Below are 17,778 nucleotides of genomic sequence, written 5' to 3' on the forward strand. Positions count from 1 at the left end.
TGCAGGTAAAGGCTTTTGATAAGTACTCTTTATGAAATCTACTCATAAAATAAGAATTCAGTCAAAATAAAAAAAAAACAAGAATGGAGAAATCATGCAGTAAAAAGAGCTATAAGTTCTAAAAAAGATAAATACTAAATGTAAAAATAATTTAAAATATTCCCAAATAAGGAAAAGATAAAGAATACAAAAATAATACTTCGATTGAAATAGTTTAAAAATAAAAATACAAATTATATCAACAAAGACTATGGTGGTGAGTTAAATTAGGGAACTTAAGAATGTTAAATTTCTCATTTTAAGAGGTAGAAATACTTATTTTTAAATTCTGGATCCTGTTACTCGAATATTTTTTAAGTTGAAAATACCAGCAGAAAAAATAAATTTCAAATCAAAAGAGGAAAGTAAAATCAAGCAATATAGCATCTATATAGTATAAACAAACAAGAAACTGAATAAAAATAAATAAATGCACAAGGAAGATATAAAACCAAATATTTTAACATTATATTTTAAAAGCAGGATAGAAAAATTAAAGCATGACCCTAAAACAAAGAAAGAAAATACTCTGAAGTGATGACTCTCTCTCTAGTTTTTTAATATAGTGGTAATTTTTCTTTCTTCTTTATGTATATTTTCTAAGTTTTCAAAAATGACAACAATTTTTACAATAAAAATACAGGTTATGATAAAATAATGTAACAGTAACATTGGCTTCCTGCAATGTCACTTTGGATTAAAAAAAAGAAATGCAAATTAGGGAAGATATGATGATCTTATAATAAGGAATACGAAATTAGGTATTAGCTACCATTATGTATAAGGGTAATGTTTTCTGAACTTCAAAGCCAGAGAACATAAACATTATTAAATCCTAGGAAAGAAATGCTGTCTTCACAATTAATGGCATATCAAAGCCAGTGTGTGAGAATGTGAGTCTAAGTGTGTGTGTAGTTGGGTGTTTAAATAAATTTCCACAGCCATAACTGACAATTGTAGATTGTAACATTTGCATATATCTGAAAGCTCAGCAAACACACTGCAGATATAGGCTTTTGATAAGTACTTTTAGTGAAATCTATTCATAAAATAATTTACTCAAAGTAAAAAAAATAAGAATGGATAAATCGTACAGTAAAAAGAGCAATAAGTTGTAAAAAGAGAAATACTAAAGGTAAAGGTTATTCTAGGTATAAATCTCACTGTCCAGTTATTTCTTACCTAACTTTTACATTATCGGTTGAGATATGTTAAGTCAATCTAAAGTTATATTCCATATATATATATATTCCATATATAAGTATATCTATTAAATATCTCCATAGAAAACTTTATTATTCAAACTCCTAAATGTATTCTTAAGTATATTTCACAGTTTATTCTGTGTGTGAAACAAGTATTTTCTCACTTATAAATGACTAGATTCCTGCTTCAAGTAAGATGTGTATGGTTTCACTATCAAAGTCTAGAAGAGTCATATCATTGGCTCTCCAGGCCACTACTGCATAAGCAAGCTGGAAATCAAATTGAACCAGGAGGTGCATAATTTATGTATTAAAACTGCAGAAGAAACCACAGCTGAAAAATTATCTTGGAGTGAACAAATGACTAAAGTATCAGAATTGCATTGCTTAAGTTCAACAATATCTTACAAACCCCATTCTAAAGGGACAGATTATCCATCAGAGAAAATGAATACATTCTAAGCATAGAATTTATCAAATAGTCCATCTTTAGTACCAATTTTTCTTTTGATTTTTGATCACTTTGAGTACCAAAAAAAGATGGGATTCACTAGAAACTATTTTTCAGAATAAATTGCAGCCACATAAGTATAACATCTGCTAGAGAAACGCCAAACCAAAAAATCCATTTCATCTATTTTTCTTTCTATACACTAGATACTTGCATAGCACTGTATGAAGAAAACATTGTTGGGCCTTTGGATATGATAACATCAAAAACAAAACGTCTTTCTGAATAAAACTGCTTCCCTATATATTTTTAATTGTCTTTGTCTTTTTTGGGACTTATCTTTTGAGATATGTTAAGCTAGCAATAGATGTGGTAGCAGAATTGAAAAATAAACCACTTTTTGGGTCTTTTTTTTTTTTTCTCACATTCAAAATACATGGGGGAAATTTTTGTGCCAGATCGCCCTAAAAACGTCATAAGGAGTGCTTGAGTCTCTCCCTTTCTTGCAAGTTGCAATAAAAGCGTTCATATTTAAGTAATGATTAATAACTCTTAGTATACATTAAATTTTGGTGTATCTAGTATGGAGAAAGTCATTGTTAAATAAACTGATGAAAACTGGAATGGACTGTAAGATAAAACTGCTTTTAAAAAGTAGTTAGCTATATTTTGCTTAGCTCACAGAATTCTTATTCTCTTATATTTTAATCTTTTAAATCAAACTACATGAAGAAGTTGAATCTGTACATAATATTAGTATTCTCAGAGGAATAAGATTTTATATCCAAAGGATGTGTTTGAAGATATAGCAATGAGGGAGCATAAAGAAAAATCAGCAATATTTTTTCAATTTCTTTCATCACATATACTAGTTTTCTCTGAGATTTGGAAATTGTAGGCATTTTGTATATTGCATTATATTTATAATAGCCATAACATGCATTTAGGATTGAACTTTCTTCATACCTCAGTCATCATAAAAATGGAAAGTAACATTCCTAGAAGAAAAGCGCAGGCTCGAAATTCAAAAACCAACTAAGCAAATGATAAAACACAAAACAAAATAAAACACAATCACTGATACTGAAATGGACACAGATAAAACACATTTACATAAATAAATGACTTATTTTATACAAAATTGTAAAAGTTTCCAAATGAAACTTTTCCCCTTAGTCATAGCTTTTGACTGTTTACTACATAGGCACTTCATTAATAACCAAACTTCTATAACTCACTCATCGTCGACACTAAAGAATTAAAATCAAAACTTGGGGATACCATGATTTTTTTGAGCAGGGGCCTTTGTTTGTTGTTGTTGTTGTTCCAGCTGAGAGTAATTTAATAATGGGAGACAGAATGTAGCTCTAGATCAGTAGTTCTGATCAGGGACAGTTTTGTTCCCCAGAAGACATTTGGCAATGTTTATAGACATTTGTTTGTGTCAACTTTAGGTGGTAGTACTGGCGTTACTGAAATGGATAGAAGGAAATGATAGTTCTAAATATCCTTCCCCATAAAGGAAAACAAATAATTACTTGGTAAAATGCCAAAAAGTTGAAACTCATTGCTCTAGATAAGAAGGCATTTGGGTAGAGAAGCAAGTTCATCAAGAAACATTAATTTTTATAAAATATCTCCCATCAAAGCTTGAAGCAATAGTTTAGAAAGCATTTTTTGATGGTATTTATAAAGAATTGTGACTTTGAAAGAGAATTATAAACTTGAATTTCTAGCATTTATAAAAATTTTTGCAATAGAAAATTGGAATAGAACACAATAGAGTGATGGAAATAGATTAAATTAACTTTAAGTAGTTGAAAATATATATTTATCATGTAACGTAGCTGCAGGGCCCCAGGGTTAAAAAACCATGTTCTAAGCTTTGTTGACTATTGTTTTCACTAGGGCACTAGTGAGAATAGGTCATCAGTATCAGGTCCCAACTGGCAGTCGGTTGCATATCATATATTATTTGCTAGATATTTATACTAATGTTAACTGTATTAATATCACACCACTCTGTGGGTTCTTTGAAATATTTTCAGTTGCATTTACACAGCTCTGATATCAGAAGGCTCCTTCAAATAATATAACTCAATGATAAGTAAATCAGACTCACCTATGTTTTCCATCTCTAGTCTGATGCTAAAAGGTAGGTATAGCAATAACCATTCTAACAAAATAATGTGGAAATGCATCTAATGGAAATCTGATTTTCCATAAAGTACAATTTTGGGGAATAGAAAGGGACAGGACGAGCTTTGGCTTGTTTAGTACGGTTGTCATGCTACTGTGTATAGAACCTTTCCTTCTATTGCAATACGGAGTCTGACAGGCACAGGAAGGCAGGGAAAAGGATGAAGTTAAGGGGAGTGTTTCTATTCCATGAAGACAGAAAATGCCTTCTCTACTGTGCATTGAAAAATGATACAATGAAATCAGTTTTCCCCTGGAGTGTGTTATGTTCTAAGGATATAAAAATGCCATGTTTACTAAAACAGATTTCTCAGAATATTTAAGCTACATAAAGGAATTTTCTTATTTTTAAAAACTACCCAACACAAGCTCTTAAATATGTAGAATTTCATTTAAATAAGTCAGTCAACAATTTTTTATAAAGTATTTAACACTTCATTGTAGAAACATAGGCAAAATGACTATATTATAACCAAAATGAAAAATACTGTTCAATTTAAAAAATGTACTTAAACAAGAACCTGAAAAAGTTTATGATACGCATAACATTGTTCAAGCAAAATTGCACTAGTATTACATAAATCAATAGTTTATAAAGGCCTCAATATGGCAAAGTTTAGAAATAGGTAGTATGCATGCACATAGTACAACAAAAAGTCTTCTTATAAAACAGCAGTTTTTTAATGCTTGTACAAAGGGATAAAGAGCAACCACATATTTAACATATTTCATCTGTTAGGTTAATACATTATGACAGCTAAAAGTCAGTCATGTCTATCAGAGGAACAAAAAGCCCTCCAAAACTTGTGAATAAATCTTTTGTGCCTTTAAAGATATTTGTATAAAAATGCTATCCTTTTTTTTATATATACAACTTAAATCACACTCGTTACAACTCAAATTTGAAAATAAACCAAACGTGAATGGGGTCCATGCGTTCTGTAAAACCCAGAGAAACCTGAATACCAGAGCAACTGGTACAGCATTTAGACTCTCCACCTTTGATTATGGGCAGATCATTATTCTTCTACAACTTGGAAGGCCCTTGAATATATTTTGGATAGGGCAAATAATGGATTACTCATATTATATCTTGAAAATATTTACCAATCACTCTGTATACGAAAATGTCTGCTTTGCCCTTTGTTTTTGACCTAGCAAAGAGGATGCATTCACATAATTGAAATTCTGTCATCAATTTGTGTGCTTATATATTATTCTTTAGTGTTCAGTGTAGTAAGGGGTTGGGTTAATCTTCCACAAAATGGATGTGACTGGGAAGAAATACCTAAGACACAAGTACCCAATGCCCTGTTGTGCTCTAGGCTGGCTATTTATCTCGAGACTGAGGGAGAATAAAAGGTCTTATTCCATAGCAAGTGCAGTCGGCCAACTTTCAGTTATATTTTTGCTATGTTCTACCACCTAAATGTAACTATTGCTTACAAGGTGTATACATTTAGTACATCACATAGAGTCCACTAAGTTTTGGAAAATGTAGTCATCTGTGTTCATGCAAATTATTAATTTTACATATTTTTAAATTTTTTCCTTAAAATTCTCATCTATTGGTTGGCAATCTAAGGCTAATTTCAAAGCAGGTGATGCTGAACTTGTGAGAGCTATATATTTTCAGCAGAGTCTGAATCAATCTTTATGGGCACAAAGAAGAGAGTTGACCATTCAATCATTTTTCCATCAATTTAAACAGAAAAATAAAATGACACTGTATTACAGCTTTCAAACCATATAATGGAAAAGTGCAGAGATTCTCTTTGTTGATTAAGTACAACCAAAAAAGTTCATATAAAATAGATTGCTCATATTCACACTACAAAGGGATATGTTGTTTTTAATTTTAACAAATTCAAAGGTGTGTCATATCAGCAGCATTGTTGTAAATTGTACTGTAGTGCATTTTTTTTCATAAAAATACCATACAAATGGTCAATCAATAGTCATCAGCAAAAAATAAAACCCAAAAAACTCAGAAAACAATTAACCAGGAAAAAGATAAAGAGGTAATGCTGATGCCAAAACAAGTATAATACTGTTGGAACATACAAAAGTAATCCTTATATTTTATACATTTATACAGCATATAAAAGATATCACTGATTATGCCACTGTCTCTCTTATACCAATTTCTATTTTCTTTGGAAGCAGTTCTTTCCTTTCATCAACACTTCCTAAGGAGTTTCGACAGTTTTGCCCATCCATATATAATTTTGCATATACTGGATTAGAGTAATTTGTTGGCTGAAGGAGAAAAAAAATAAATATAATTTTATTATTGGTCTTGGCCACATTATTTACTTGCTAGAATGTCCATCTCCTAATCGTAACAATATTTATATGCAATGCATTTAAGTTATTAAACAGTAATGATTTAAAGGTTATTTACATGTTATATTTACAGACTTTAGTCAACTCAAGCATGGTATTACATGAAACATAATTTTACATTTTGCAAGTAACTTGTGAACCTAAGAGGAGCTTTGCCATATATAAAAAGCCAGAAAAAAATCTTTGTGAAAGCTATGTTCACTGAGACTTTATTATAAAAGCATAAAATGTGAAACTAAATTGTCTTGTTTTCAGTTTTTCTGTTGTCCCTCTTATTGCTATTACAAGCCTATCAGTAGCAAGTAAGATGTGTTTTCAGAAAAGCGTTTGGTGCTTATAATTTTTCAATATGAACTTAAAAACAAGTAAAAATATAAAGAAATGCATTAGTGCAGCAGATTTTTAAAGCAATATTTTTGCCTCAAACAACCTATGTGTACTTATTAGAAATATTTTTGGACTTTTTCAAAGAATTGTGATGTACACAGTCATCTCAAGTTTCACAAACACTTATAGCATTTTGAAGTAGAATAGAGGCATGCAGTAGCTGACCTCTTTGAGTTGGAAAACATATGCATATAATGTTCATTATTTAACAAATTGCAGTTTATCCCAAGAAAGTTTTGCCTAGTGTTGTTTGTTTTTGTTATTTTTTTTTTGTCTTTCCCAAAACAGTACATTAAATCTTAGTTACAACAAGGAAACATTATAATCTTTGAGCCATGCAATTGAGACAAACATGATAGAAAATGAGGATGAAAACAGTTGATGGGAAAGACGATAAGGGAGAGAATTCTCATCTCTAGGAATCTTGATGTGCATATTTTTATTCCTCTTCTGCTTAAAATGAACTATGTAACTTTAGACAGAACAGCTTTCTCTAAACACCAGTTACTTAATTGAAACATTTTTTTGAGAATGGTTTTGTTAGACCATCTGTAATTTCTCAATATGATGACACATTTTAAAGTATAGTCTATTTAACTGCACGTCAAATTTGTATATATTAAATAAACCACTATGAGAGGAAATGAATAAAATCAAAAGTTTAAATTATTCAGTTTAAATTTCTGGCTAGAGCTTCTTTGCTAAGAATAACAAATACTCATGTTCACTGTTAAAGGACAATAACATTTCCAAATCCAGTAGAAGAGAGATTTCTACTTAATGGCTTGCCTAAAATGATAATGTTTTAGATGTAATCTTGCATAGACAGGACACATAACATAAGCCCCCAATTTAAATGCTATTTTGAAATCTCTTGTTAATTAAAAATTTAATTAAGAACAAGCCTCTAAGTCTAGTAATCAGTCTTTGATTGTGAGGGTTCTGTGATGAAATGGACATGAAATAATGAATATTCTTCTCTCACCCCAGCAGTTAGTGGTCCTTTCAAATCAGAGTTTAGGTAGATGGGCGGCGCTGTGTGTGGAAGCTTGAAAGCACTGGGTCCTCCCGCTATGTACCTGGCCTGTATATAAACAGAAAATGTTAGTTTCTGATCTAATATTATGGAATCACTTTTCATCGATACATATCATGTTAATTCATAAAAATAACATAAAAACACCCTTTAGCCTTACACCATTTACAGTGTGTTCATGTTAGCTTTAACAACTTAAAACAACTTAAAGTATCCAATATTAATATTATTAAAGATCCAATATTAATATTGGATCTTTGCTTCATAGGTAGAGATTTCTCTCACAAAAGTCTTATTCAGAAAATATAAAAAATAGTCCAAGTAAGAACTGGCATGAATTTGAAGATAAAACTAGTACATATTAATTTATCTCTTTTAAACTCTTCAAACTATACTGTGGTTACCCCCATAGTCAAATCAATTTTATTAATTGTATTAAGTACTTTCAGTCTTTTTGATTATAAGATACCATTGAACTAGAAATTTTACCCTCTTTGAAAATAACAGAAATGAGTGTTCTACAAAATTTTTCTTCACATATAATGTAATTTATACTGATTGCACCATGCATATATCAAACCCTTGTAACAGAGTGAATCCTCTATAAAATTCATGATTATTAAGATTCACTACTGTCTAAACCTATTAGAACTAGCTGTTTTTTTCTGTAGTTACTCATTTGACAACAATTCACATTTATATTCAAATATCAGGATCCAGCTACAATCAGTCTTCTAAGTCATATTTCATGCAATTTTGGTTATTCAGTCATCAAACTGGTAAATAAATATTTGAGTATTATGCTCTAAGTACATTAAAATATATCTGGGGGACACTGAAGCATAGTTTTATCTTCCTAGAGTAAATGTGAAAATTTTTAAATGTATAAAAAGCTATTCTCTTTAAGTGTACAAAATTGGATTAATTTTATCACTGGAAATAAAAATGATGAGGAAAAAATAAGAACCCTCCTTCATATGAAAAATGTGTAAAGTATATCCTCATTAGTCTATGTTATATGTATGAATACTATATTTTTATTCCTAAGAAAAATGCAAAGAATTTCAGAACTCTATTATTTAAGATGTCTTTCTCCTTCATAGATATAATAGATTATCAATAGCAATGTGTACAATATGTATTGTGTCTCCACTTCTGTGATATTTTAAAGCAGAAAATATCAAATGTAAGGTTACCAGGATTTTTTCATTGAAAAATTTCAGATGTAGGAGTGAATTTTAATAACTATAAAATTATGTCTAATTAGAAAAACATAATATTCTCTGATAGTACACAATGTATCCATGTGAAAAGATTGATTGATTTTCATAGAAGTGAATATTTGAGCATCAATTTTAGGCTTAGAAAGCCTAATCATGGATTCAGAACTAGACTGAATATGTGGGATCCTATTCAGATTCTTCAGGAACACCTATGACTGTGATTGAAAAATAATTTGAATGTAGACTGGCCACATTGGATATTTACAATGTAAAAGTGCATTTTGATGAAGTAACTTTTGTAAGTCAGAAAAATAAATAACTATTCAATAAATAAGCAAATAAACCAAGAAAAATTGTTTCATAATAGTAAATTGATACTCTTAATTTAGAGAAAAATATTCTAAAATTATCAGAAAGAATATTCAGATAATTCACTGAAATAAATCTTCACATTTAACTGGATAATTGTATCGTTTAGCTATTTCTCTTAAAAGTTGCCAACCTCAGCTTATAGTAAAAAAAAACTAACAAATATTTTTAAATTTAAAAGGCTGTGGATTGTCAGGCTATATGTATCAATGAAATGTTTTAAACTAGTAAGGATATTATGACAGATAGAAAAATATTTCTCAAAAGTGATTTAATTACAAAGAAGTCCAAGGACACAGCTTATCTGGCTCATCATTTAAACATTATTGGAAACAACATACTTATTTTGACAATAAAGTACTGTACTCTTTTATATTTAAAAAATACACTGACCAAGATTTTTACACTAAGCTGTGTATCTAGATTTGCTAATACCTCAACACATTTGATTAGAGCATTATTTTACATGAATTATACATATTTATGAGATACTGTGTTTTGTTATGTTTTTATACATGTATACATTGCAGAAAAAAATCAGAGTAGCATATCTATCACCTCATATATAGTTATGATTTTTTTGTGGTGAGAGCATTAAAAATCCTTTTCTAGCTATTTTTAAATATACAATACAATATTGTTAACCACCGTCACCTAACTGTGCAAATAGAACACCAAAACTCATTCCTCTTATCTGACTGTGACTTTGTACCCATTGAACAACACCTATCTTCCTTCCTCCTCCCCTCTCCACCCTCTCGTAACCACTATTCTACTCTCTACTTCAATATTAACTTCTATAGATTCACATGTGAGTGAGTTCACGTGGTATTTGTCATTCTGTGCCTGGATTATTTCATATATGACAATATCATCCATCTTTATCCATGTTGCCTCAAATGACAGAATTTCTTTCTTTTTCTATGGCTGAATAGCATTTTCTTTATTCATTGTTAATGCACACTTAGGTTGATTCTATATCTTGGCTACTGTGAATAATGCTGTAAAAATCAAAGTACAGATATCTCTTCAATGTACTTATTTCCTACTTATTATATATCAATTAAAACAAAAAAAAAATTTAAAAGAAGGATGCCATGTCTGAAGTGATGAAAACAAAACTATCTTGTAAGTATCCAGTTCCTACCAAACCAAAACCCCATAGAACCACACTGTAAGGAATACTGGGAGGAAGTGGGTAGAAAAGAAAATGTCTTACAAACTACTTTTCAGCCATATTTCTAGAGGCTGTGCATGTATTGGTCTTCTCCTTGCATATATTTCAAAATTGAAAGTCAGTGGCTTTACTTTATAATAGACCTTTATCTATCTATATATCTATCCATCCCCTGAAGACCTAAACAATTTGCTGTGTGATATCAATACTAAAACAATTTTTAAATGAGTTTTTCATTTGCTTTAGGTAAACAAAATTAGATAATGAATCATTTTTCGATAAAAAACATATAAAAATAAATAACATGTTTATAAGTGAACTGAGCAAATAAATACATGTTTTCTAAGATGTGTTACACTCAGCTTCAGGTGAATGCAGTCCATAATTGTACTTTCTCTTTAGAAGAGGCTATATCATTCAATACATCCTAAAGTCCCTTATTCTAACTTCAGATAACAGAAAAACTTGGTGAAATTCAGAACCATAAAACAGAGATGCAACTCAAGAATGTCAGTGCTCACTGCCCATTTTCTTAAGACATATTACCTTTGTTGGGTCTATCATAAAGCCAGGATCTAAAAGACCTCCATCGTTGTGATCATGATCTACCTCATACATGTTATAAGATGGATTGCCAATTTCTACATTTATTCCTCCATTGATAATAGGTTGTCTTCTAATTGTTTTTGTCCTAGAATATATAAACATTAATATGTGGGAGTTTTGTATAAATGTCACTATCAAGGCATATGAAATTATATTTATAGATTTACTGACTTATTTTGAAATAAATTGAATAAATGACATTTGTCAAGTAACAGAGGAACAAAAAGTAGTACATTGATAGGCCATTTTCCCAGTTGTTTTGACTTAATAAAAACACACTGGAAATAAATACCTCCTAAATAGCTGAAATGACATCATTTGAAATTGAATATTTACCAGTCTTTTTAAATTCTATTTTTTCTCCTTTCTGAAAACTATTGCAACAAAATAGTGATAAACTCTAAGATTGTTTTCAATCTCCAAGTTACATGGTTAGAATCCTGTTTTACATAATTCAAATACTGACTCAAAAGCTCTTGGTTTTCAAGCTTATTTTGTACAAGTGCAAGTTTGTTATGTGGTTATATTGCATAGTGTTGAAGCCTGGGCTTTTAGTATGTCCATCACCCAAATAATGTACGCTGTACACATTAGGTAATTTCTCATCAACCACCCCACTTTCATTTCCCGCCCTTCTAAATCTCCCATAGCTATCACCCTACACTCTATGTCAGTAATAATGGACATTATTTCACGTCCATTTGTAAGTGAGCACACATGGCTCTTGTCTTTCTGTAGACAACCTACTCCTCTAGATCTATAAGTTCATTTTCATATAAATTGAAATGATACTTCTAATGAGGTATAAGTGAATCAATGCACTGTTTGTGAACAAAATGTACAAATTGGAGATGTACATATGCATATCAGTATCACTGTATTGACATTACTAATCATACACATTAATATAAAAAGATGCTCCTCAGAGACCCTTGCTGTTTCAAGGAAAGACAACTGCAAATGTAAAATCCTACTTAACTTTTGAATAATATGATCTCTTGTCAGTTTTGCTAGAATATATAAATGGACCATTCCATTAACATAACATGGGAGAAGACTTGTCTAAATTATAATCAGTTAAAAGAGAGGTATAAAATGATTTGAAAAACATTGTATTTTACAGTTGGCATAACTAAATCATGTTTTAAAAAAATTAACAACAAACATTATGTTTCTGCACCTAGTTGTGTGATTTATTCACTGACTGCTAATCTAGAACATTGCATCTTACCTTCTTTTTCTTTTACAAAGCACTAAACCAATTACTAAGGTGGTTATCAAAGTCACCAAGAGGACGAGAGGCACAATGATGGCAATGCTTCCTGGAAAATAAATGAGTGAATAGATGAAGAAATAAAATGAAGTAAAAATTGCTAAAACTAAGTACTTTATTACACCAAATCACCTGACCATTGATATAATAAAAGCTTAGCCCAAATGTTTATATTTCGGGTTCATAATTATGTTATTGGAAAATCACTCTTCTCTTAAACACTTGATCTGATGGAAATGTTTCTTTAGATATCTTTCATTTATGTGTTGAATTTAAATACCTTAAGATTAGAGATCTAACTTTTTTGTTGATCTGTGTTTTGTGATTCCCATCACACACATTTACTAGCAATGATGCAAGTACCTGCTAGTACCTCTTTTTAAATCAACTAAGAATGAATAAACATTTACACAGTTTCACTGACCACATTCCCACCCTTAGTTTTGTTCCTTTAGTTATCCATACTTTCTGGTCAGGGGTCCATGTGACAAGTTAGGTGGCAGCCTGGTAAAACAAAAGGCGTATCAGTGTTTGATTTGGATGGAACCTTGGTGTAAATATTGGTTTCACAACTTACTTGAAGTGAGACCTTATGTAGGTTATTTAAATGCTTTGAGGCTCATGCTCTTCAACTGTAAAACACAGAGAAGACTTACCACAAAGGGAAGTTAGCTTGATTCCACAGAATTAGGGGGTGAAGACGTTCTCTTTCTCATGTTCTAGTTTCTGAACAGTTTCAGCAAGACATATTTTAGGAGTTTGGCTTATGTGGCAAATGTCAATTATTTTCCTTTCTTCCATATATGAGAAAGGTCTTGGGTACTAGCACTAACAGAATAGATCTTCAAAAATGATCAGTGAAATTTGTCTTTGTTTTTATGCATCTGAGCACAGGGAGGAGGCAAAATGGAGGAGACTTTGTTTTCCATGTATATACTAGATTAGCAATAGGGTAATCGAGTTTTTTTAGTCAGTGAGTAGGCAGACAACAATAGCCCATTGCTAATAATGTGACCCACAGGAGAATACACCCAAATATCACTTATTATAAGAAGAAAACTGAATACAGGGTTGCCTGATAACAGGAAAGTATGACGTAGCTAATATTAACTTTTCTTACTGAAAAATATCTAGTACACATGAAACAAAGGCTTTTGTCTACTTTGAATAAACTTCTGGTTGACAAGTCAACTTAATCACTGGTTAACCTAAGAAACCAAGCAGCCCAACAACTAGTTAAAATTTAACATGGAGATCTTGAATGGATTAAGAATAGAACATTAAAAATTCTTAAAGTATATGAATTTTTCATGCAAATACATGTGCATGTGAAAGTATCAAGGTAGAAATTAATGGTGATATGCACAATAACCAGCCACTTAGAACTGTATTATAAATATATAGATGTGTTTTAATAGCTTTATAGCCAGAGGATATCTGGGTGAGATAATCCATACTGGATCACTTGCCAAATACCGAAAAGGCTTCATTAAGAAAATTTCATGTATAAGATAAATCTCTAATTTAGAACTTGGAGAAATAACTCGTGTAAAATAACCAAATAACCATCTCTTCTATCCACTTATTTAGACACTTTCTAAAATGTAAAAGTCATTTTGTTTTTTCATGTAGTTATGAGAACTTACGGTGTTTGATATTACTATATTACCTCCTTTGTTTTGGGAAAGTGAACTTTATATGCATCTGTAATTTATTAGCAATTAATGAAAGAGAATTTGGCAGCTTGGATGGTAATTAACATTTGTTCACAAGTTTTAAATACCAGAGAACAGCTTGGTTTCTTCATAAACTATGACTTCAACTGATTGATCATGACTTTACAAATATATCTACTTCATTTTCCTCTAAAATTTGTGTAAAATTGGTGGGTGTAAAATACCTATCAATATAGTTTTAGGGTATATAAAATTTATTTTCTCTCAATGCAATTATAAATCATTTTTTAAAAATAGATTTTACTTGTTCTACAGTTTGACATTCCTATGAGGTAGGAAGGTGTTAATTAAGTATGCTAGAAAATAAAAGGTTTCTTTTTTTCCCTTCATAGATGGCAGTTGCAATCCCATATATTACAGCATTTTGTGTTTAAGAGCCTAGACTTCTGATATGTTTATGTAACCAATCAAAGTAACTACTATAACACCTAGTGTCACCAATAAATAATGCAGGGTAGAAGATTGGCAAGTTTTCTTTTTAATTTTATAAAATAGTTTTTATTGCTGGAAACACAGGTATTTTTAAAATTATATAATAGATATTATAAAAATAAGTACTTTTTCCTAGTATTGTATATGACAGTAAATTTCATACTGTAAATACAATGATCAATCCCTATTGCAGGTCATGTTTTAACAGTACATTGTTAATAGAGTATTAGAAACTGTTTGAAAAACATAGACTGTGCTTATTAAGGGTGTAGTGATATCTCAACAACTTTCTCATAAAAAAATAGAGCAAGTCTTTTTTGCAACATGGTTCTGAAACCTCATCACACAACATTTTTCCATTAGAAGAAAGAACTATTAAGTGCTGTGTTGAAGAGCCTCTTTCCATAGGACAGCTAGTACAGCATAGCAGTTGAGATAATGGAGCCAGGCTACCTCTATTCAAATCTGTTTTACTATTCATTACCAACATATGCTCAGGCACATTAATTATATTTGTCTCAATTTACTCATCTATAATATGGGTATCATCATTAATAGTTATCATACAGTATTATAGATAGGATTATGCCAATCAGAAAATACTACATACATGCTTAATAAACGATCAAAACACATGTTCTCATAGCACTCTGTACATGCTTCTATTTTGCACTTTTCACAATATAATGCATCAGTTTGTTTTTGAGATATTTGAGGGTACAATCTGTTTCTCTTTGTTCTGCAAATAGTGCAGTCCTTAGGATGTCATAGGGTCTATAAATTCAATTCTTATTTAGTAAATATATCTTAAGTGCTTGCTGTGCTCCAGACCCTGAACATATACTCTATTTTGCACTGAGGATAAAATGACCCTTCTCTTATATTGTTTGATGTATAACAGAATGACAAACAAATGGGTTCATTCACTATAGTAGCATGAATGCTGTATTAGGAAAGTATGCATTGTTCTGGGAATATAAAGGAGGTGCCTCCAACTAGATCTGGGGTGGAAGGAGACTAGTTTGTCTCCGAGGCTGAAGGAGCAAATCCTCTGTTGTCGGTGAAGAGACTTTAAAGGCCAAGAGGATTACGATTAAGGAAAAACAGTTGGGCTGGAGGGAGTGTGCTGGAAGGAGATGTGACTGCAATGGAAAGCAGAGGTGAGATTATGGAGTGTGTAAGCCATATAAATCAGATGAGCAATTGTACTATTTTTTTTTCTTTTTAAAAAGATGAAGAAAATTTAGGAAGGAACATCTACTGAATTTGATTCAACTTAGGAAAGAGAGAAGGTTAAGGATGGAACTTAAGTGTTGTTTCCATAGCCAGGTGGACTGGCTCAAGTCTCAGCTGAAGTATCACCACCTTTCAGCCATCCATATGGATGGACAGAAAGGCAAAATAAGGTATATGAAAATGACTGTGGATAGGAGGCAGTGATGAGATCATTTGGGAGCTGAGCTTAAGATCCCTGTGGAATATAGGTGATACAGATACAGATATATCAAGCAAGCAGTGAAATATATGTCTCAAACTTAGGAGATAAATCAATATTGAGCATAGGAATTTTGAGGAATCAACAGAGTTGATAACTCATGTCAAGGATTATGTCTTGGCAAGGAGAGTGTATCTAGTGATAAACAGGTAAATTAGTCAAGCAGAAGAGAAAGAAAATAATGTCAAAAGGAAGAGAGAGTTGCTTCAAAAGAGGTAGAAGAGAAACCAGAAGTGTTCACTATCGTGAAGTTCAGAGGAAGAGAACATTTTATTTACTGATCAAATTTTCAATAGAACAATATTAGCATAAATTAAATAATTAAAATGACTGCCTTTGACATGTTGCTCTATACCCTGTTCTTAAGTTTGTTTATGGATATGTATAAATGTGGAGTATATGTATTTGTTGAAATTAGCATGCTTTCTTAAGCATTTTGGTACATTGTAATGTTAAAAATTGTAAAGAAAATATGTTCCCAACTTAGTAAAGGTGATCCTTCCAGTGGTCTTCAAGAGGCTGCCTATCACCTTGGTCCTGTATCTTTAACTTCACTTTGTACCACTACTCCCCCTTGTCCTCTTGATACCAGCACACTGGTCTTCCTTCAGTCTGCTGGACATGTCTAACTCTTTTTTGCTCCATGGTTGTTGTACCTGCTGTTCTTTATTCTTGTACCTTGAGCCTCAAGTCTCAGCTGAAGTACCACCACCTCAGAGAAAACACTCCTGGCCTCACTTTTCCCATGACATTCTCTATCTTTGCCCTTTTTATCTTTTTTTGTTTTTGCTTCCTTCACGGACCAATCAAAACTCACAATTACTTTATACATTTGAATATTTCCTTTTTTATTTACTTCCTTGTTTTATTGCTGTTTACTCCATTAGAACCTCTGCTTCATGAGAAGAGGCACTGTCTGCTTTCCTCACTGACCTGTCTCTGGGATCTAGTGCAGTACTTGACACTTAGCAGAGACTTGATAAACCTTTGCTTTGGGAGAAATGGAAATAAAACATTATTTTGTTGTGTTTTTCAGTTATATCTCTATATCTGCAAATTTATAATTGCTGGTATAATATAATCAGTTTTTTTTCTGTATTAAAACATAGTGGACGATATAAAATGATAAAGACAAAGTAGCAAAAGAGATACAATGACCCCCTAACAGATATCTTGCCCTATTGTCACTATAGTAAAATGCAGCATCTCTACATTACTGCACCACAAATGCTGAGTATATTTGTGTCTTTCATAATTTCAGTAGATACATAACAAACAACATAATTGAAACACTGATCATTCAATGCTGAATTTTATGTAAATTTTAAAATTTTATGTACATTTAAAATAGAAGTATGCAATGAATATTTTATCATCCTGAGTTTAAAACTCTTCAAAATATCTTCAGAAGAGTCAGACTAGATTTTTAAAATGGAACCTGAGCACAAAGCCCTAGATAATAGATCTGCCTAATTCCACAAGCTGCTTTTAGATACTTTAAACATCAAAAGCCAGTGAACATCACTACCACTATTTAGAGACGATTATGAAGGCTATGTACAAATCAGAAAAGTAAATCTCTGTATAAATTGATAGTAATTAGGCAGACAGAGGCAGTGTACTCTGGACTATGCCAGCAAAGGTCCACTGATGATAGAAATGCAGATTTGAAAACACAAACCTAAAGTTTCATCTTATTGGGCAGATGACTTCTGCTCAAGTTTGGGGAAGGTTTTACAACCATTCAAAACCACTAGATTTTACCCGAAATAACAAAAGTAATCCTCTTTCTTGGGAAAGGTCA

The 17,778-nt window shown here is 31.3% G+C and overlaps 1 protein-coding gene across 1 annotated transcript in view; it reads right to left on the reverse strand.

The window, feature by feature from the left end:
• Positions 1-4,266: 4,266 nt before the first annotated feature.
• The window catches only part of LRP1B (LDL receptor related protein 1B), a 1,899,171-nt gene continuing 1,885,659 nt past the window's right edge, over positions 4,267-17,778 (reverse strand). The window contains exons 88-91 of the mRNA XM_024243817.3: positions 12,270-12,360; positions 10,979-11,123; positions 7,613-7,711; positions 4,267-6,153 (exon numbers count right to left, since the gene is read on the reverse strand). Of these exons, the coding sequence (XP_024099585.3) occupies positions 6,013-6,153; positions 7,613-7,711; positions 10,979-11,123; positions 12,270-12,360 (476 nt within the window). The 3' untranslated portion in view covers positions 4,267-6,012. The remainder of the gene's footprint in view (positions 6,154-7,612; positions 7,712-10,978; positions 11,124-12,269; positions 12,361-17,778) is intronic.

This window comes from Pongo abelii, chromosome 11, assembly GCF_028885655.2.
Source record: "Pongo abelii isolate AG06213 chromosome 11, NHGRI_mPonAbe1-v2.0_pri, whole genome shotgun sequence".
Classification (NCBI taxonomy): domain Eukaryota; kingdom Metazoa; phylum Chordata; class Mammalia; order Primates; family Hominidae; genus Pongo; species Pongo abelii.